Source organism: Lepisosteus oculatus, chromosome 10, assembly GCF_040954835.1.
Source record: "Lepisosteus oculatus isolate fLepOcu1 chromosome 10, fLepOcu1.hap2, whole genome shotgun sequence".
NCBI lineage: Eukaryota > Metazoa > Chordata > Actinopteri > Semionotiformes > Lepisosteidae > Lepisosteus > Lepisosteus oculatus.
Window position 1 is genome coordinate 3,973,036 of NC_090705.1, and position 22,338 is coordinate 3,995,373.

Here is a 22,338-nt window from a genome sequence, read left to right on the forward strand (position 1 = left end):
GGGTTGATATTCATACTAGAAGCAATAATCCCAACCAGTACAGTATTAAACAAGTAATAGGTTTATTCCATGCTGGAAAAAAAGAAGAAAGAAAACACAACGTTTCGGCCGTGGAGTCTTCTTCAGGTGTGAGCAACAAGATTGCTAGTCAGGTGTGAGCAACACCTGAAGAAGGCTCCACGGCCGAAACGTTGTGTTTTCTTTCTTCTTTTTTTCAGCATGGAATAAACCTATTACTTGTTCACTTGCAGCCTACACATGCTGACGCAGCTACCCACCTGAACTACTACAGTATTAAACATGACCTGCTGTTCAATCTGCAGTATGAGCATTAAACCACTATTGAGATTGAAAAGAATATTGACATGTACCGTATACAGTGCACTGTATACACTAAAGAAGTACTTGTGCAATAAAACTAAATGCGTTATTAATAGGTGATATTGTTTGCATACTAAAGCCTTTAATAATAAACCATAAACATCTACTTTTTTGGCAAACAGGTTAATAATACATATTTAAAACGTATTTCATACAGAACAATGAAACCAGTGAACTGCCAGTCTTTTATCTAATAACTTTCAATTTTAACTGCGTTCATCATTATTACTTCACAGTCCTCTGCAGTTTCGATAATGTTGAGTGTTTATTTGGACAACTTTGCTGATCGTTTTGTAAGGAGTCCTGTGTACCTAGAGTTGTGTCACCTGCTCGGCTTGACTGCTGCTTCTTGACAAGCTGTTGATTAGTCTTTGCAGTTCATGGGTCTTTATATTATTGGGCACCTCAGCTGCAGTTTCAGTTTGAGGCCATTCCCGGCTGCATAGTTTCCTTTGAATAAGTTCACTGGTCATAAGCAAATATATTGTTTCTAAATGTTCAAAAGCATAATTGAATATGTATGACATATTGAAGGCATTTTTATGCATAACCTCACAATTTACCTAAAACCAAAAATTATGATCTGCAACTGTTTATCATTAAATTGGAGGTGGCGATATCAGTGAAGCCCAAGTACAAAACATTTGTATAAAACAGTAGCATTTCCTTTCCATATGATTTTGAATACAAAATCAAGAAAATTGTCAATATGGGCTAAATGTATGGTTTGGCACTAATTGTAGCAGACACTTAAGTCGGATTACCTAGTCAACTACAGCAAATGTTAATTTTTGTGTACAATTAGTCTATTGTATTGTTTAGTGATCCATTAAAAACATCCTCCATTAAACAGGTCTGTAGTGTTACAGAAGCTGTTGAACAAGAATAGTATTTATTGTGCTCTTGGTGATGCTATAATTGCATTGTCACGGCCATGTAAGGTCTAGTTATTTATGGAAATTGTCCTGATGTCTGAGTTTGTCTGAATAGCTTTTCAGTCATACAGTCCCATTGTATGAATGTGATAGCTTTGCTTTTGAACACTTTGTGTAAACTTACTGTAGGTGCCTGAAATCAAATCTCTGCATTCAGTTGCTTTCAAGTCAGTCTTCATCTGTGAGCAAAAGTGGCTTTGTTTCTTTTCTCCAAGTGGTTTTATACATTAAGAAAAAAAATAGAGATGTTGAGAGCTCCTGTGACAGTTTTCTGTGGCTCTCCAAGACGACAATTGTTTATGCCAGTTTCAGGATGTTTTTCTGTATTGCTTTGTTTCAGCTTTAAAGAATTTTAAAAAAACAGTGGTAGAAGGTTATCACGTACAAAACATTAAAATGATCAGATTCCCCACACTGTTCATGCACACTCTAGTCGAAGGGTATAGGTTATACTTGAGTGTTTGCATTAAATTATCCTTTTAAATATCAAGAGCACTTGATTACAGAGGTTCTTCATAGTATGAAGAGGCAGCGTGAGTAATTTCTGAAAGCATGCTTGCAATGCTCTTTAAAGTCAATGGTCTATCATTGCTTATCAGCAGCAAAATGACCTTAAATAGATTATTTGCATAATTTTATGTAGATATATGAAGTGCAATGAAACCGAACAAATATAAACAAAATGTTCAGGTTATCCAATAATGTCCAAAATACAGGAGAATACTAGAATTTAATTTCTTTGTGTAAAATGTCAAGATTTGTAAGTTACTACCTCTTGGAATCTTATACAATTATACAATTAGCTGCAACAATTACATCACACTGCAGCAAAAATACAAAAGAGCAATCTATTGGAGATCACAGGAGTGAATGTATCATAAATGTTTGGGGTTTTGTTACATTTCAAAGTTTAGCAGGATGGTTTGTTTTTCTGAAAGACTGCATAAACAAGTACAGGTTTGCAAACATAGCTGCTTTCTTGATAGGAGCAGGTAGGATTGAAGTGATTATTCTGAGTCTGCAAACCAGCCAAAGACCAATGGGGAATCAGTGTTCATGGTTTATTTTTGATGCTCCTCAGTTTCCTTATATATCACTATTATGAAAAATCAATTTTTAAGGAGTTGTTCTTCATTAGCTTGAGAATTCCATTGCGCTATAAAGCACAGTAGCTGCTTGGTGCCGCCTCCTCACTCGGTTTGATATGTGACATCCAACTTAAGGAACTGAAAAGTCAGTTGCATTTTTTCATCTTTTATTTTTCACATTTTGGTTCTGACTCTGTAGTATTTTATGCTTTCTAACATTGCCTAGAGGACACAAATCAAATGAAAGAAATGATTTTTCTATTCTTTGGAGAATCAAGGAACAACGCTGGCTGTGTTTGAATGTGATCCAGGTGGAGCCAGTTTCATTACTGTGAAGACCATGTGAACAGATCAGTTTGCTTGTTCTTACCTCTCGTGCTATAGTGCACTCGGTTAGCTGAGGGTGCTAATTAAATCCGTTATTACCTGATACGTCACAGTGCCAGTGAAGAAAAAGGGCTTCCTAACTGAATTTCACAAATTGCACAGATGCTTTTTATTTTGTTCAAACCCTTGTTCTTTCAGCCTTTCTGTTTTTTTTCTTTTAGTGTTTCAGAGTCTGTTTTTTTGTATGCATGTCATTGTTTGGTTCTGTTCTCTTGTGAACCTTTAATTCCTTCAAATTAATTTAAGTTCAGTACAATATAACATAACAATGGGATCTGGTTTGGTGAGCTCATACAATACAAATAAACAACAGAAAACCAATAATAGATAGCAACCACTCAACACATCTTCACATAACATTCTAGACAGAGCAATGATTAATAAGAGTGAGACCAGATAATATAACAATGCACCATGCAAAAACTGTAAAATCAAAGGGTAAAGTACATGCATCTCACAACTTCTGGGTAGATCTTGAGGGTATGAGATCTTGATTAGAATCGGAGAAATGCATTACATAATTTATCAATCCAAAATCTGAGATGAAAATGTTACCTATAAATCCGCCGCTTATTTTTTTTAAATAGCTTGTTACTTATTTCATATTGGAAATCGCCCATTATGTAGACTCCTTTTAATTTGGAACCAAGCTGTAAGTACCATCCTGCTCTGCTGTCAGTTTACAAGGAAGTAAAAGAGATGATGTGGTGATGGTGATTATTTGCATAGCACGTGCCCTTATCTAGGGCAACTCGCAATGAATACAGAGGTTGTTTTTACAATAAGTGTAAGTACGAAGGAAACAATAAATTTGATCAGATGCCAGTACAATAAAATTACAGGAACATTCAGTAAGGCAAGCACAATGACGATGGAAGACGAGCAGCATTGTGCAGTCGTACTGCGCTAGCTCTGTGACAGGAAGAGGCTAACTGATCAAGACAGCTGTGTGGTTGTCTGCCTCGGCCTCCAGCTCCCTCTTTTGTTAATGTGAAAGTGTCTCAGGACTGCTTTCAGGATAACTTAATAACCCCGGGGACTTCTGGTGCTCTACTGAAATAGAAATTGAATGAAACTTATTGTAGATTGACTGCTTTTAAGTCGCTTCAATTTTCCATTTTAGCAGTGTATCCTCTGTTGCAGACCGATGCAACACTGCGTTCTATCTAGTGTACAGTATATCCAAGAGGTTTGTTTAATTGATTTTAAGTGTGTTTCTGGTCTATGTGGTACAATAAACAAGCCAAATGAGTGTGTGTTTCGTATTCTAAATAGTTTTACCAATTAGCAGTGTTTTGATTGATTGAATAGCCCTGCTTGAGTTTCATTCTCTCATAGGTGATCTCAGCTGTTTCTAATAATTATTTTTTTCTCTCTGGTTTTGTTTTACAGCTGAATATGAATGGATCCAACACAATCCTTTATTTTGGTCTGTTTGATGGAAAAGACCCCAACCCTGCAAGAGACCCTGGTTATATTATAATGTACTCCTATCTGGTGTTCTATAAATAGTCACTTATACAGATTGTTACAGAAATAGAGTCCCATTGAGTGCACACACCTCAACACGAGTTTGTATATTGATAGCAGAGGGCACAGATGCAAAAAGTACCACTTTCAAAACCCCATAGATATAGATGAATCTCAGTCCGCTTTGGTTTCCAAAACATAGCTAGGGTTTCTCTTTTCAATACTCCATAAGCTTTTAAATCCAATGCTCTCTGAGGTTTGTACAGTATATTTTTCAGATAAAGATATACCCATGTCCAGTTAGTCCATTTGGTTTGGCTATGTCATATATAGTTCCCACCTGCGTTGCAGAAGATCCCTATGGATGGACAAAGAAAAAAAACGTGTTTGATTTTGAGGTTACAGAAAAGTATAAAAGTAGATCAACAAGAAAAAACCTTGCTTAACCTTCATTCTTCATAGTCAATTCAGACCTTGATAAATTCTATAAATGTATTATGTTTTATCCTTATGATATCTAAAGCTCAGTAAAAGTTTTGGATTGCCCGTCTCTCTTCTTATCGTTTTAAAACAATATTGTTGCTATTATTGGCAGGAGCCATCAGTGTATTGTATACCTTGTGGTTCTTAAAAGAGTATGATAGATTATGTGTTCATATATAACAGTATGACTAGGCCATTCCCTCTCTTATCTTTTTGTGGCTTGTTAAAAGGATTTATAATAATCATTCTCCTTCCTTTGCTAGGGGTCCTGCTGGTAGGTAACAATTAAACAAGTGGTTCAACAGTCCATAAAAAGAGCACTATTGTTATGTGTACATATATTTCACTATGCTGTCTCGAAAAGACCAATCTTGAGACACATTAGCCAGTTATAATAAAAGGGCAAATAAGAGTTAATGATTTTTCTTAACGGAAGACCTCATTTGTAAAAGGAAGTTAATTACCAAAAAGTAATTTCACATCACCAAAGAGACTTGAAAACTTCATTAATATTAGAACATAGACTGTGACTGGAAACTTGATGACAACACTCCAATATCACACACTCCCCATGTTGGTCGTTAGATGTAAAAAGGTTTGAGACTAACAGCTGGCAGAACTGGCCACAATATTCCTCTCCAGCTGCTACATTTGGCTTTTTTGAATTCAGTGAAATGCTAGAGTGTACCATTCATCAAGGTCTGTCTGAGAAAAGGAAGTTTTGAACGCAGACAGCACTTTAATAGTGTTCAGACTTGTCCTGATCATCAGGAGACGGAAAGTGGCTAAACCCATTACAGAAAAATTAAACTGTTGAATGTTTTGTTCACCTCTTCTCGGGCCTGAGAAATTACCTGCTGCTTTTTCTTGTGCTTGGGTTTGCCGTGCATAGAGTTTAATTGCATTTGAAGAAGCACCACAGGGATACTTTGTTGAATAACCTGAAATGTTTCTGAAAAGTCCCCTGGAGTAAGAGTAAGAGTTTTTCAGTTCAAGAGTACTAGAAGAGCCACAGGCGTTTTAAGAAGTGTCTGCCCAAGCAGTAACTCTAGGTATTTCACCAGATCACAGGTGCAGGGAGGAGAGGCGTTGTGGAGATGTACTGCTGTAAAATTCCAAATTTGATCTATGATATAACTGGTTTAAGGACACTAGGCATTGTGGCCAATCCAACTTTAAGATAATACATTGCATTTCTCTAGAATAGTGTTTGTATGGCATTCTGCTGACTAAAAAGCTCAAAAGTTAGTAAAACCAATTACAAACGCTCTTGTATTGGTTCTGAGGGTGGCATAGCCCCTGCCTAATGCTCCAGACCATATGGTAGTTCTGGTAGTTTTTTTTGGTATTGGCAGCACTGAAGAATTTAAAAAGCCAGAAATGCTTTGTCTGAAAATGCTAAAAAGAATTTCATGACGCACACAGGGACAGGGGGTAAATAGGTCTACAGCATGGCTGAGAAATCACAGGGGAGGTCAGTACATCAGAGGCTTTTGCTTTGCTAGTATACTTTCATTGTGGCATAATACATAAATGGGGGTTTATTACTGTTCACATTTTTAATTGAATTAAAATCCAATCTAATTAGTCTATTGCTGCTGTTTTCTTTTTTGTTGAAATGCAAGGGATTCAGAACCAAGTTTATACATGTTTGAGAATTAATGTTATCCTTGAGAATTCTGTGAATTCATGATGCCATGCAATTCAGACAACCACTCTGTAGAGCAAACAAAGCGTAGTTTTGCTTTGTTGTTTGTTGGCTAGCAAACAAAATATAGTTTCTACTTCTACTTGAGCGTATCATAGACAATCATGATTGATCAATTACTTAAAAGCCTACAAAATCTACATATGCTGTATTTATTGGTGTAAGCATGCTTTTGATTCAGTGTATGTACAGAATAATACCCTTATTTTACCACAAATTCAATACATGGGCTATATTTGATATATACACCATAATTTTAAAATTAAATTAAAAAAGCAAACCAATATGACTTCTGTCCATGCTTCATTAAGATTTCAACTTCATCTTAACACTTTGATTTTTCAAACCCTTCCTACTGCAAAACTACAATAAAATGTTTCTAAATACAGCCTTTTATCAGTGTTTTCTTTTTAAGTTGTCCTGATATGACCATTTTGCTCAATGGTTAATCCCTATGGTGTCAGATTTTTCCTTTCATTGTCAGCGCTGCTCAGATGACATGACCTTCTCATGTCTAGAAGGATATCGATCCCGTCACATTCATTTTTTGTGTAGCTGTAGAGTGACTGATGCAGATCTTACTCATAATTCTATATCCCATACAGTACAGAGCAGCTTGAGCCTTGCAATTATTTTCTGTCCATGTTGTAATAGAAACGATAGCTGTTATGTGTGTTTCAGGAAATAATGAAAAACAAAACATTTCAATATATTCCTAAAAGTCCCCACTCTGCCAAATGAAGCACAGTTTTGTATAGCATGTTTTCCTTATTAAGTATTAAGATTTGGGTCAACCAACAAGCCTCTGAACATACCAACTAGAAGACAAAGGCCTTAATAACAATTAAATCATTTCTGGCTCCCACTCCTTAATTTGTGTCCTCAGGTACTGGGACACCTCTTTTTAAAACTGAATCTCAATTTCTGTGTTTTTGTTAAAAGAAGTAAATGCAATCTTCCTTCCAATAACAAGGGTAGATATTTGTTCCTGCTAAGAGGTACTCATATTAAAATTGCAGCCTTTTTTTATTTTTAAAACTTTCCATGTACCCATCAATGTAGCTATTTCAATGACCAAGGAAAGTTCTTGGAAGTTTCTGATGGCATAGTATGTCAGTAAGAGTGAGCAGGTTGTTGCTGACGAAAGTGGCACAAACACTTGGCGATGCCTCCTATCTTGACAAGCCAAGGAACAGTGGTGTAACCCTGTGGAAGACACTGCAAATTTGAGCTAATAAATGTAAATTATTACATATATTAGCTTCCATTCATTCACTTCCTTCTTCAAACAAGAAGAGCTCCCTGCCCCCAGAAACAAATAAGAAAAGTAATTTTGAAGAATTGTATTTCAACAGCCTTTCAGCATACTTCAATTTAATTCCACATTTTAATGGTAACAATTAAGCAGAAAATGTACAAAAGTGCCCCCACTTAAAGACATTTCAAAGCAGGAAACCTTTATCCTGGGCTCAAATGACACATTCTGCTCTATAAGGAACACAGCATCTCAAGTGTGCGTCTCAGCCTCTACTTGTTCGGGCTATCATCTTGAATGCTGAACTGCTGGTTGGGTTTTGTTGCTTCCTGCATTAGTTCATACAGTTGGACGACCTGTTCCTCCTGAAAATGGCGAAGTTTCTCTTCTGTAAGTTCAGCCCCGACAGCTGTTATACTTGTTTTTTGATTTGCAGCCCCCATTAGCTGAGTCTGTAATGTGTCCTTATAAGCCTGCATCAAGAAAAAAAAAATTCAGCATTAGGACAGGCTCAATATCCCAGCCATCATCTCCTAGACCTAACGTTAACTGTAAATGGAGGATATAACATCTTTTTCAATTAAATTTTATTTACGTAAAACATCCAATCACTTTCACAGATACTTACACAGACCATACAAGTAGTTATACAATCAAGGAAGTTAGTGGAAGATTATGTAAAATAATTTGGGTAGCTTATAATTACAGTGTAACCATCAGGCATAAAGGAGATAAAAACACAAAACTCCATTAGGAGAAGAGGAAAACTCTGGAGTCTGACTCCCAATGGTTTGCCTCCCCCTCCAGGCATGAGCCATGTGTAATGAGGCAGTATAGTGTAGTGAGATATTATAATGGATAGTGAGACTGTGTACACTATGTTTGAGCCATGTTGGAACAGGTATGTGAAAGCAGATGTGTAGTGAGTGTGCGGGTATGTCCAGTCACTGAGCTGATAAATCTGGGATTTCTGACTGCATAGTGGAATATCCTGGTCGAGCTAGGGTTGATCAATGTGGGATCTCTGATCTTATTGTGGAATATCCAGGTCTATTTTGTGTTGATAAATCTGGGATCTCTGATCATAAAGTCAAACGTCCTAGTCCAGTTAGGATGTCACAGCTGGGGTAGATGTTGTGGAAAGCTGGAAAAGCCCAAGTCCTGGTCATGGAGGATGGAGCTCAGTGCCAGTCCAGCTCCTATCATTCCTGTAAATAAATCCTTTATCTTATATCAGGAGTCTTGGAATTCTACATAAGATCCATTCAGTAAAGTGAGCCACACTCCAATAGGGAGCTTGCCTGTTATCAAGTCGAGCATGGCACTCAACCTTTGAAAACAGAGTTGGGCCCTTGACAATCCTTTGCTTTACTCTTTACACCTGGTTGGTCTTCTAGTAGCTAGGATAACTGCATACGCTCGTCATAAAGCTGATGAAGGTGGCTGACAAATTGCTGGAGGTCCAGCTACATTTCAGCAGCATAGGCCAGGGTGCCTCACAGTGCCTCACCTTTGTAAGGTTAATGCTAAGCAGAGAGATGATGCTTCCGACATTCTCCCTGCAATTGACAGGCTTGAAAACTTCAGCAAGAATTCCATCACCTCCTGCTACATTGTTGTTCTACTTTTGGATGATGGCTTTCATCACCTCGTTAAGTGCTGCCTAACCTCATCTCGAATTGGGAGTTGTGGGATAGGAATTGATATAAAACCGTTTTAAACATTATTATATATTTATGTTATGGGTAATGGAAAATAAAGCAAAGAAATGACTACCATTTAAAACTGCAATCTAAAATTCAATATGAGATATTTGTCTGTGTAGCAAATTTTTTAAATTCATTAAATACTGTCAAGAACTAAAACCAGAGCATACTGTATTATAAAGCAGTAGGGTGATCCTGCTAAAGTCAGCAGCAGATGATTTTCCTGTCTCTTCACAGATAATAGGCATCATGGCCAGGGCCTGACATTTTCAGCAGCATTTTTGTGAGATTTCGATTTTGGGATTTTGCTAGGAAAGTAAAATACTTTGCAAAATGCTTCTGGGCGAAAAGCAAAATTAGCATTCAACTTTTAAATTAAGATACAAATTTAAGGTATGCCTTGATCATTTCCAATAGAATTTACTAAGATTTTATCCACTTAATGAAAAAGGTATCACGGTACATAATGGATTTATTCCGTAAATCTATTCTATGTTATACAACCGTGTGTACTTTGGTCTGCCAGAAGCCACATCACCCTGCAACTCACAGCTGGCAGCCCACTGAAACTCCACAGGTGTGAGCCTGGTCAGTACCTGGATGGGAGACTCCTGGGAAAAACTAAGGTTGCTGCTGGAAGAGGTGTTAGTGAGGCCAGAAGGGGGCGCTCACCCTGCAGTGTGCGTGGGCCCTAATGCCCCAGTATAGTGATGGGGACATTATACAGTAAAAAAGGTGCCATCCTTTGGAAGAGATGTAAGTGAGGTCCTGACTCTCTCTGGTCATTAACAATCCCAGGTTGTTTCTCAAAAACAGTAACCCAGCATCCAAATCTTCTACTTTTCTATTTAAATTAGAAATGGTATACCCCCCAGTTGTGGACATGCCAATGGTTAATCCACTTTTTCCTCAGTGCTAGGAGCTCTCATCCCCCGCACACAGGTGGCAAGGGCGGTGTGGCTTTTCTGCAGGAATGCGCTCTGCCATGGAGATCCACCCTCTTTCGCAGCACAAGCCCTGCAAGTCAGGGCCCCAACACAGTGCTTCACGGCTGAGTTAACACAAACTGGAGGAGGGAGTCATTTAAAACACTGTTCGGGCAGCAAGCCAGACGGACTCCGACCCGCCCAGCCCTCTGGTACCCGGCCTGCTGTGCACGGCTGCTTCCTGAATGTTGACCATCCATTAGCCAGCTTATGACATAGCCTGGAACTGGCCATGTCCAGACTTCAGGGCTTGACCTTCGCTCTGAAGAGGCCAACCTCCTGATGGAGCCACTTAGGAACTTCTGATTCCCCTTCAGATATGGCTGTTAAGGTGTCAAATTTAAATATATAGGACCTCTGTTACATGGCGCTGAAAATGCCACCTAATTTATCAAGCTATTCCTGTGTTAGTACACTATGAGTGGAAATCAGGATAATATTCTTTTGTTGCAGGCTGCTTTTGTTTTAATAATCAATATTTACCTTGTTATATTCCTGTATGCTTTGGTGCTTCACAAAGGAATAAATCCAGGCACACGTAGTGTAATTGAAGGAATTAACAATGCTGTAATGCTGTAACCTGAGGTAAGCACAGCGATCGTCCATTATATTTACAATTCCACCTTAAAACACTTGTAAAATAGGCTTGTGTCAAAATAAAGGACCTGTTATATCACAAAAACACAACAAATCAGTTATTTAACACAGCAGCATCCCTGCTGGGTGTGGATTCTTAAAATCAAGACCTGCAAGATCGTTAACAGTGTGGAAGTTGATTGCAACAATTTGTAAACATGAACCCCTATAGAGGTCTACTGTTTCTTTTTTTGTTTTGAAGGTCTGAAGAGAGTGAACAATGAATGTTATATAAAAGAAATGGCATGAGTCACGTAACATTCATATTCTGAAATTATGAGGTACAAACCTTGAGGCAGCCTACAGAATTAGCAGCAAAAATTATACAGTTCACAGGAGCCAATTCAATGGGCTTTCTGTGGAGAGCACAATAACATGCCAGGTTTAAAGTTTTCAAACCTTCTATAATTTCTAGTTTCATAAAACCACATTTAGTCAAAAGAATATTTCAAACCTTATTAATTTTAATGGTGTGACAATTTGTGGAGAAATTGCATATTTAAATGTTAAAGAACTATAGAAGTGACTATAATATGAAAATACCTGTCCTTTTTTAGGCAAGTTTGGGTTAGTTTTGATTAAAGGAATACGTTTTGAGCACACTATTTGTCAACAATACATGGCCCATGTTACATGATGTTTTTCTACTCACACCGCTGCTAAACATAAAAAAATAAGTTAAATTTGTTCTAATGTCACCATAAACTGCACCCTGTGACTATGTTCAGAACAGGAAATAAGAGTTCATATACCAAGTATGTCCACAATGGTCACAGTATAGAAATGTATATATAAACAAGTGAGAGTCAGCTTATGATTTACATAATATGATTTGGGCCTATTTGGATGGAATATTGTCAAGGTCAAGTGCAAATCAGTGAAGGTGATCTATTGCACCTTCTGCAGAATAAATAACATCCTATGGAATCATAGATGCTTGATGGATACAATAAAAAAGAACCAAAAAAGACTTTGAGTTAGTAAACTTTGAGTTTGTTGCCGTTAGCACCCTTGTACTCTAAATGTCATGGTTGAGGTAGAATTTTAGAAGATGAATTTGGAAGCATCAAGCAAACTGCAGATTACAAACTCGGTTTTATTTCACCGCTGCACTTCAGGCAGCAGCTAATTATAACTACCGTATCAGCTCATCTCTATCATCTTTACGTATTAATAAACCAGCTGACATTTCAACCCAGAAAATGAATTACCGTTGTGCTTCGAGGTGGTCCTAGCCATCATGGGCTTGCAAGGAACCTGGGGGATCCAGTGACAACCCACACAATCTGAGGTCACAACCATTTAAAGAAGATGGCAGATCCAAAAGGACATGAGCTCAGACCTTGACTCCATTAGAAAAAGTGAAGTCAAATTCTCTCATCACGCGTACTATTTCTAAGTACCTGTAAACAATGTTTTCTTGTTTTCTAAATACATTAATTCATTGGGCTTTACCTTAAGCCTGACAGTAATTATATGTTGGTGTGCAGGGACAGCTCAACAACTGTACACCCTAAAAATACATTCCAATATTTCATTCAATATATTACATTCCAAAATCAGTATTTTTTTGGTTTGTTTGCAAATGTGAAGTATCTGTACAAGTACTTGGGCATTAATTCACGATGAACCACGGGCTAAGATGCTAGTTGCTAAACTATACATTTTTCACCCCACATATTCCACCTAATCTGTGCAACCATGGAATAGTTTGAGTCATTAAGTACTGCAGTGGAGCTGTCATTTTAATGCTATACTATTTATAATCATTTTTATAGAGCCATAATGCAAATTCCCCAGTTATACACAATTGAACACATCTTGAAATCTCAGGCAAGGAGTCACTAAAGGAATAATTTCACTTTAATATGTATAGTAGCTCAGACCATTGCTAAAACTCAGCAACCATTTAAATCTTTAATCCAGACTAAACTCCATTGTCCGCAAACATTTTTCAGCCACCACATTTGATGGGTTTCTGTTTATATTGGGATAGCTTTGAAATCTAAACTCTTCAATTATAACATCATTCACGAACTTCTTATTATTTTTTTCCAGTTACGTCAAAGAAACGAGGAACATTTCTTGCCCCTTAAGAAACCTCATTCCATTTTCCTACCACCGGTTTAGTGAAAAAAACTCCCAACCATTTTCTAAACTCTTATAGAAGAACCCTGAAGAGCTATAGGATTCTCAGTGTTCATCTATTCCTAGTGCAACATGCTTTAAAACTGTTTACAGACCAAATCCAAGCCGTGATCTGATCTCTTTTAAATTTGTTCATCTTTGCACAGAGCTCTTAAAAGATAGATCATCTGAGAGTCTTTGAAATAACTGCTACACTGGGCTGTTCTAATGAAAAATGGATAATAAATTACGGAAGCAGGTCAGGAAACTGATGAAAGGAGAAAGCCATGGCACTTTTAATGTGCTAATGCTAATCGTGTACAGCCTAGGAAATCAGCTGAATGAAGGAACACAGAGAAATGTAACGAGAGGGTGAAAGAGATCAAAGTAAGAAACCAAGGAAAGTTGTTGCTGTTTTGTTTAATGACGTACTCATTCATGCTGATATCCCCTGACACTGGCCTTTCACAGACACACTAAAGACTGCAAAAAGAAAATGCACCTTCCTGCCACTTTAATTAATGCAATTTAATACTATCACCAAAGTCATGGTTCAAACCATGTGCGTACAGGTCAGATCAATTTGGTGTAAATGGAAGATGTACTGTTGTACACAAGAAGACACGCCCTTTGGTAAGTGAAGATATATATGCTGCATACGACCTTGATCAAAAAATATAGCAATAACAAAAAATTGTGGACTGCTTTCTGCATTGTTGCTGATTTCAAGATTCCACCAAGTCACTGAAACAGTTATTCTAAAGGTGAGGTGAATCAGAAGACACAGGAGTCCAAGACCGGAATGGGAAACGCTGCTCTAGATCAGGGGAACTTGTACACTTGTGCACAAATACTGACTGCTCAAACACCTTCAAATCTCTATTGATTCTCCTCTGTGCAGAACTAGGGGGGCAGCCTTAGGATAAGGATCAAGATCCTGTTTTAATTACAGAAGTCCACAGTTTTTTAATGCTTGTGATCATACTGCAGCCTAACCCTCGTGAGCCCAGAGGGACATCTTCATGTTGATGATTACATTCTGGCAAGCAGTCTTATCCTTCCTTCTTTCCATCCATCCACTTTCTAACTGCTTTACGCCTTCCTCTGACTCAAACTGGCTCCTGCCCAATTCCTCATCCATCCATGTTCTGTCCACTTCATCTGATCCAGGGGTGTGGGGGAGCCGGAGCCTATCTCGGCAAGCAATGGGTGCAGGGCAGGATACACCCTGTCTGGCACACAGCCGCCCAGGAGCTGAACCCAGGACTTCAGCTACCCACTGCGTCACCATGCTGCCCCTGTAGTCTTCTTGTTTAGGCTCTGAAGAGCACGAAAATAATACCACACTTCATTTCAAGACATCTTCCTGTTCTTTAAAAATGGCATGCTTGTTTCCTACTGTAGGAAAGCTGAAATGTAATAAGCTTAATATGACTGCAATAAGTATATGACAGAATGATTTCTCTTAGTTGCAAAGAGTTTGCAGTGCTCCGTCCATCATAATTTACATACTGATTCTAAAGCCTATAGCCTTTTTTAAAAAGAGCAGTGGGCTGTTCATTAGGAGCACGTTAGATCCTCTCGTTTCGGTTTTCCAAATGTACTTCTTCATGTCCAGCTGGGTGTTTAACGGGCCCTATCACATTAACCTCCATTAAGTACTATATGAGACATAATAAAAGTAGCAAGGTGAGATGAAATGAGGTAAAGACTGCTAAAGAACTGATGTATTCTCAAAATTCACACAAGAAAGATCCGGCATCTAACGTTTCAGCAATTAACCCAGTAAACGCTTTTGACTATCGTATCCGTATGCTTTGAAAAACTACATTATTAAGCATGATTTAACTGTCATGACTGCTGTTTAGAATATTTACATCTGGATTCTCTCAAGGGTAAAAACAATGCGATTTGTCTTCATCTTAGTTCCCTTTGTAGACCATACTGCAGGTAGCAAAACACAATTACTTTGTCTCGATCTGGAGTATTCACACATGAAGATGCAAAATTCAACCCACTCGTCAAGAGCACCTGTACTAAATGGTTCCTTCGTGGCTGAGGAAATTTACCATCTTCCCCCATGCCTTATTTTTTATTTTACTTCATCTCACTTTCCATAAAGTCTATGTTTACAGCAACAAAAAGAACGCACTTCACAAAAAAACAGCGGAAGCAGTGAACCAGAGAATTAAGGAAGCTTTGAAGATTTCAAAGAAGCTTCATTAGCAAAGCTTCCTATTTCTAGTTATCGCAGTCCTTCTGCAACTGAACAATCTCTCATAACCCACAGCCTGAAAGACAAACAAAACAAGTGTAACTGTTTAATTGTATTACATGCCCCATTTTTTACATATAATAGAGGAGGAGTGCTGTATTTCTAGGTTTTTCGCCCATCACATCTGATCCGTCCAAGGGTGAGAGAATATGGATGTCAGGAGAAACAACTCCAGTCCTGGACTTTCTAATCCTCCTGCATGATTTAGCTGCACCTTTCAATTGGAATCTGATTAGGACTTGGAAAATGTAAACAAATTTAACATCAGATCCACTTAATTAGTCCAATTAAGATGAAATCTGAGATGGAATGAAAATCAGAAAACTCATAACTGAAATACGGATACCGCCTGCACCCACTATACCGTATGTAACTTATTTGCACATTTTCTGCATTCAGTTCTTAAGTGATGATACATATTGATCATTTCATACAGCGTGATGATAGGCAAGTGCAAATTCTAAATATGATCTATTTTGACATTTGTTAAATCGGTTTAAATGAAATGATCCTTAGCTCCTAATACTGAATCACATTAAATCTAACACACTGTAAACAACACGCAACGCGCTATTGATAATCAGCCTTTTAGTCCTTGAATCACTGATATTTTGCTTCTTTCAAGCTATGGCTTTTTGAAGTGCGAAGGAGAGATGCTGTCAATTACGCTGTCAGTGTAAAGCCAGGTAACACATGTGTGGCTTGAGTAAGGCAAGAAAAACACCGGCAGAGTCTTGATTTCTGTGAAGCGACAGATTCCACAGCAATACCACTTTCCTAATTGCTCTCTGAAGCCGTTCTCATTTATTCTTGGCTGTACATTTTCCCCACCATAATGAAAATGGATTCACAACTGCACCCGAGAGAATGCCAGCAAGAAAAGGAAAGGCACTTTGCCTCCAAAAGATGCATTTTTTTTCCTCTTTGGTGTCTGTCAAAGTGTAAGAAAAAAACTCCAATGAGCCATTTTAACTCAATTTACAGCTGATGCATAACATTAAAAGAATGTTCCATCTTAAGGCTTAACTCCCCTTTGAGAAAGCAATTCCTGTGTATTTATCCAATTGGTTGACCTGTTTTAGTGTTTTATTTTTCCTTTTGCAGTCTTAATGTGCAGTGCTGGAAAATATCTTTGGCATAATAGTGTAAACTATTATATGACAAATATCATCAAGCAAAAGAGTTTAACAATGAGGTGAACACAAGCAGCCATTCTCCTCTCCTTGTGTAAATATTTCCTGCTTCAAGAAAAAGCATCACGAAATTCTCATTAAAATGGATCTAAAAGCTACAAGCAACTGACCTCCTCTCATTTGTGATCTTTATGATTTAACAGAGCTCAGGGGTGTAAAAGCAGATTGTGCTAGCCTTAAACTGGATGGAAGCACCAAAATGTGCATATTAAGTAACATGAAAACTTCACAAGGATCTGGACATTAATAATAAGAACAGCTGTAAATAAGAGGACCTATTTGTCCCTCTGTAGCCTGTTTGGCAGTTAATAGCTATTGATCCAAAGATCACATCCTGCTGTTTCTTGAAAGAATCCAGGGTATCGGCTTCGACAACATGGCTTGTTCCATGCACCCACACCCCTCTGTGTAAAGAGGCACCTCCTGTTCAGGGGAGCAAATGCACCTCGGCGTAGTTTCATGCCTTTGGGGTGCCCTCAGAGTCCTCTGACTCAAAGCGATTCCGTCCTGACTTCTCATCCATCCGTTTTCATCCAAGACAGGGACGTGGGGGGGGCCGGAGTCTATCCCAGCAGGCCACAGGCACAAGGCAGGATACACCCCCGACAGGATGGCAGTCCATCGTAGAGCACACACAGACACAGACACACTCACACCAGGGCCAGTTTTCCTGGAAGCCAATTAACCTACCGGCATGGCTGTCGGCCGTGGGAGGAAACCCAGAGGAACCCCACAAGAAGATGGGAAGAACATAAAAAACCAGAAGGCCGCCAAGGAACTGAACCCAGGGTCCCAGCACTGTGAGACAGCAACGCTAACCAATGCACCACCATGTCTCCCAATCCCAATTACTCATCACGCTGTAAAATCCCCCTGTGGAAAGACTTCCATGTCTCCCAATCCCAATTACTCATCACGCTGTAAAATCCCCCTGTGGAAAGACTTCCATGTCTCCCAATCCCAATTACTCATCACGCTGTAAAATCCCCCTGTGGAAAGACTTCCATGCAACATGTTCAGCCTCTGCTGTGCTCGTGGCTGTGGGTGGAAAAAATGCAACAAAGTTGTTTTCACTGTAAAGATCCAATGAATCTGGATTTTTGTAATTAAAGCAAAATCAATTGAATGTAGTGTTCATTCTGAAAGTAAAAATCTCAGCAGAAGGTTAGTGAATACCATTGACTGTTTCTACTGTTTTTATTTCCGTTACCACCATCTGCTGAGTACGTGGTATTTTCCGAGCAGTTAACACTTATTACCAGAATTTATTTCTCCCCCGAATCACCTGCAGCATATGCAGATAATGAAAAGGGCCTGTTTTGAAGGTATTGCCTTCAGCCGTCACGGTAATACAACTATCACGCCAATAAGCTCTTGCCATGAACAGGAAAACAGACGAAAGAAACATCAACTTCTTAATACGGTTTCTTAATAAACCGCTGGGGTAAATAGTGGGTTTAATGTATATCCCACTGCCTCTATTATTTCGCTACACCTTAGCCAAGCACCGGGACCTGGGACATTGGACCTTTGTTATGCAAAATTTCTCTAACTGTCTCAACTTTCAGGAGAAACCAACTGTATGATGCGTCATGATACCAGTACCGTAGACAAGGCAGTTTTTTTTTTCCGGCCCGAGTTTCTCTCGGCATCCTCTCCGAACAACTGACAATACCCTTCATCGCTCAGGTCTAGAAGCTCAAGAGCGACCTCTGCTGGACACTGGTAATGTCAAAAAGCTACGCGTTTAAGTACAAATGAACCGAAGGAGCGCTGTGATGGGAAAGTCAGCACACGCTGGGGCCACATGGCTAGTGCTAGGTGTGGCTTTAAAGCAGGGGTTCCCATTTCTGGTCCTTCTGAACCAAGGCTCTTCTTCTTTCTGATGAAACTGAGCTCAAGATGGCTTACGCTAACTTTCTGATCAGCTAATAACCGTAACTGCCTCAGCCCGATGTTATTGACCTATTTTACCACCTCAGCAGTCCAGTTAATTGATTAAGCTTGAGAACCGAAGCCAGGATTCGGATACCGAATGCCCGCTGGCACAGCTGGGGTCGGTTCCAAAATGGATTGAGACTCAGAGGTCAATCCCATCTCACATTTGATCAAGTGCAGAATTAGTAACAATCCTGAAGAGAGAGAAGACTCAAAGCTTTGTACCAGGACGCTTAAACGGAATTGGCGCTTTACAGCGAGTGGAATTATCAACTCCATTGCAGTTTTACTGAACTACACACAGGGGTGGCGCTGTGGTCAGCACTGTGTGTGTGTGTGTCTCTGCTCTGTGATGGACTGGCATCCCATCCAGTGTGTGTCCTGCCTGGCACCTGCTGCTTTCTAGGATAGGCTCTGGCTCCTGTGTGACGCTGAATCAGATTAAGAGGTTAGAAAATAGATGGAAGAGCCACACACATTTGCGGACAACAATGTTGCACAAAACAGTTTTAAACACTTGAGCGATACTGTACCCCATGTAAAGTGCTTTGAGCTAACACACTTGTACGTATCTTGCACAGTCACACCACCAGGTGTCATGAATGATAAACTGATTACAGCGTCAGTTTCCACAGGGAAGAAGATCCTGGGGCAGACACATCAGAAGTTGTAGCCGCTTTTATGGATAAATTGCTGGTTGTCATCTTTACAATTTAGTCTGTTAGAAGGATGTTTGCAATGTGAATGACATCAAACGTGTTTAATAGAAACAACCATTGGAAAGACAAGGAGAGAGACTGAGAGTGTACAATTGAGTGATTTTAATCAATTTTAGTCACGTTTCAAGGATGAAGACAACAGGATTATGAGTATATGTTGCCACCATGTGGCGACTGTCAGGAATAGCTTCTTCATTGAAAATCAGTTCTGACAGCACCGTTTGTCTTGGAAAACACATCAACGTGTAAATCAAATACACTTTGGGTGATGTTCTTATAGGGGGTCTTGGGGCTCCTGAATCCCAAATGTAAGTCCTTCATTATTTACAGATGACGACATTAACAACATCTACGTAAAATGTAGCTCATAGTGACTTTCCAAGACACAAGCTTGACTCATTCCAGATGTATAGCTTCATATTTAACATTTTCATGACATGCTGTAGACATTCAGATATTTAAGGTGCAGTTATCTAGCAAGAGAATACAAATTGTACTTTAAAATGACTGTTTATGAAAATAACAGAAGGGAGAAACTTCTACTACATTAGCATTTTCCTTTAACGCAGCAGTGAACTCATATCTGCTCTTCTCCATCACAAGATTAATCCTAGCCACAACTGTGACGTATCTAATCTTCATTACTTCCCTGGCAGGCAAGCAGGTTTCCTCGTCTACCACATCTGTTTCTCAGTGGGAGCTGCCCTAGCTTCACTGTATATCGAGCCATCTATGGGCCTGTGCAAGCAAACTGAAACAAATCTATTATTCATGCATTTCAGTTTTAGTTATGTTGCAAGTACCTCATTTCTGAACATGCTTGTTATGTACACGTTTGAAGAAGAAAAGCAAATAAGACATTACAAAAGGCAAACCTGGCAAAAAGGCAAAGGAATGAATCAGCTTCTCTGCATCACCGACTTGAACAGATTAATGTAATTTTACAATGATAAAAAAGACTGTGAACGAGAGTGTCAAATGCCAGATTTCACCTATACTCCTGAGCCAAGCACTTAGACTGGTCCCAGGACCATAAGGAGTCAAATTAAGGTTGCAGAGATGATGAGAGCCAATCAGCATAACTTCAGTGTTAGCAGAGTTCAGATAAAAACATCATCTTGTATCCGTTTTCTAACATAATCTTAGCAGCACGACAAAAGAGAAAAAGCATTTTACCAAATGCAAACAGAAATCTGGTTGTCATCAGCATGAAAATAGAACACTGACACAACATCTGCAAAGAAAATGACCCAGCAGTGACAAATATACAGTATACAAAGAAGAAGTGGACCAAGATCAGGACCATGGAGAGATGTGACCACCTGATACCCGAGCTTCAACAGGAAATGGCTGTAAGAGCCTGTCTGTTCAATTAGCAGCCAACACTAAATGATTTTAATGAGCCAAATGGCCATCTATTTATTTTGCAACTGCTCTTAGATTCTAAAAACAATAATGTGGTTTGTTGGATTATTTATGCTTTATGTATAAAGTACATGTTCATGGACCACGTTAAAATTTAAACTGCTGACTCGTTGTCAATTTTAAATATTTCATTACATTTGAAACAAACTGAAAGCCTGATGAATTAACGATGCACTGATTTTCTGATCCATGTAATGTTCTTTTTGAGTGCGGTATGAATACAATGTAAACACCAGCATGCTTCACGTTAGTTAATGCAGAACTTGAACTATACTGGACTAAGGGTATCTCTAGGGTAAAAGCCCTAGAGGACACAAGCATGAAGTTCTAGTGTAACGTTTAGAGTCTTTAAATCATTTACATCTCTTCTAATGCTTTGACTTGGACTTTTGGCAGACACTGTCTCCTGTGACCTAAATTACACCGTTGTGAAACATTCACAAGGCATGAACTACGAGTCTCAGTTTCCATCAGGTTACAGGGAAATTAAGAAAACAATGTAAAACAAAACGCCTTCTGATACACATCTTAAAGAAAATCACACTTTTACTTGCCTCCCATTCCTCCATAAAACATTTGACTCCCTCTGGAGGGGCGGTTTTGTGCCTTTTGAATTCGTCTTTGACGTACTGATCCCCCAGAGCCTTGAGGTCTAAGGGCAGAAACCTGTGCAGCAACAGTATCCTCTTGTACAGGCACCTCACTTTAGAGACGTGGGCAGCATTCGACATGTTCTTCCTCTAAAATATAAAAAGGTATAACGTTATAAGTGTGATCAAATCCCGTCAGAAGACGATGCAATGATTGCAAAACAAAAAATTATTAACGTTAAAAAATCGCGCAGACTTCACACTACCTACCGGGGGGATGTAAAAGGAAGACAATCAGAAACTTCACGGATGACGATGAATGCCCAATCCGGCTGAAGAGGCCGGAGACAGTGTCACACTTTTTCGTGCCTGTTTTCAAAGTTTCCGAAGTACCGCTTCATAACGTTGCCAGCCTCAACAGTGACATTTACCTAAAAGTTATCTAACGATGACATCGCTGCGTCAAGGAAATAGTACCGGTATGAAACATAGACCTCTCACTTTGCTTCCCTTTTTATTTGGGGTGTCATTTCACCGTCACTTACAAAAAAAAATGTCCATAAGGTTATCCGATTTGAACGTTGTTTATTTAACCCCTCTAAGAAGTATGCTTGAAACAGAATCCCTCCTTTCCTTCTTCTCATATTGACGCTAAATCAGTACTTCTCTCCCCGCTACAGGAAGGTACGACAGAAGCAGTCGCCCTCCCTGTTTCACTATTTGGGGTTTCTGGGAAAATCGGTTTATTTGCGCCACCTTCTGGCTCAGAGCACGTAGTTCACCGAAGATATTCTGCCTTCGGAATGATAATAAATACAAAATGCTACACTCTGTTACACCCTTTTTGCTTTTATATCAGATTTTATACAGTACCAGGACAGTACAACAGCAATACGTATGCCTAAAATACGTTTGTGCTGGACATCCTTGCTCTCTTCGTACTCAGCTGTATAAATAGGTGCAAATATAAGTTCCTTTAGATAAAGCATCAATCGGATGATTTAATATACAGAAGCTGCTTTCCTAACGTCGAGGA

General features: G+C 39.0%; 2 protein-coding genes across 3 annotated transcripts in view; one reads left to right on the forward strand and one right to left on the reverse strand.

The window, feature by feature from the left end:
• The window catches only part of LOC102690549 (uncharacterized), a 63,293-nt gene extending 56,957 nt beyond the window's left edge, over positions 1-6,336 (forward strand). For both annotated transcript variants that reach the window (XM_015358098.2, XM_015358096.2), the window contains one exon: positions 4,184-6,336. In XM_015358098.2, coding sequence (XP_015213584.1) covers positions 4,184-4,303 — 120 coding nt within the window. In that variant the 3' untranslated portion in view covers positions 4,304-6,336. The remainder of the gene's footprint in view (positions 1-4,183) is intronic.
• Positions 6,337-7,793: 1,457 nt separating this feature from the next.
• On the reverse strand, positions 7,794-22,014 carry sdhaf3 (succinate dehydrogenase complex assembly factor 3). The gene is made up of 3 exons (XM_006636170.3): positions 21,573-22,014; positions 21,267-21,452; positions 7,794-8,180 (listed from the first exon to the last, which is right to left on the reverse strand). Exons 2-3 carry the CDS (start codon positions 21,441-21,443, stop codon positions 7,980-7,982), a joined length of 378 nt encoding a protein of 125 aa, XP_006636233.1. The 5' UTR covers positions 21,444-21,452; positions 21,573-22,014; the 3' UTR covers positions 7,794-7,979.
• Between the last annotated feature and the right edge of the window lie 324 nt (positions 22,015-22,338).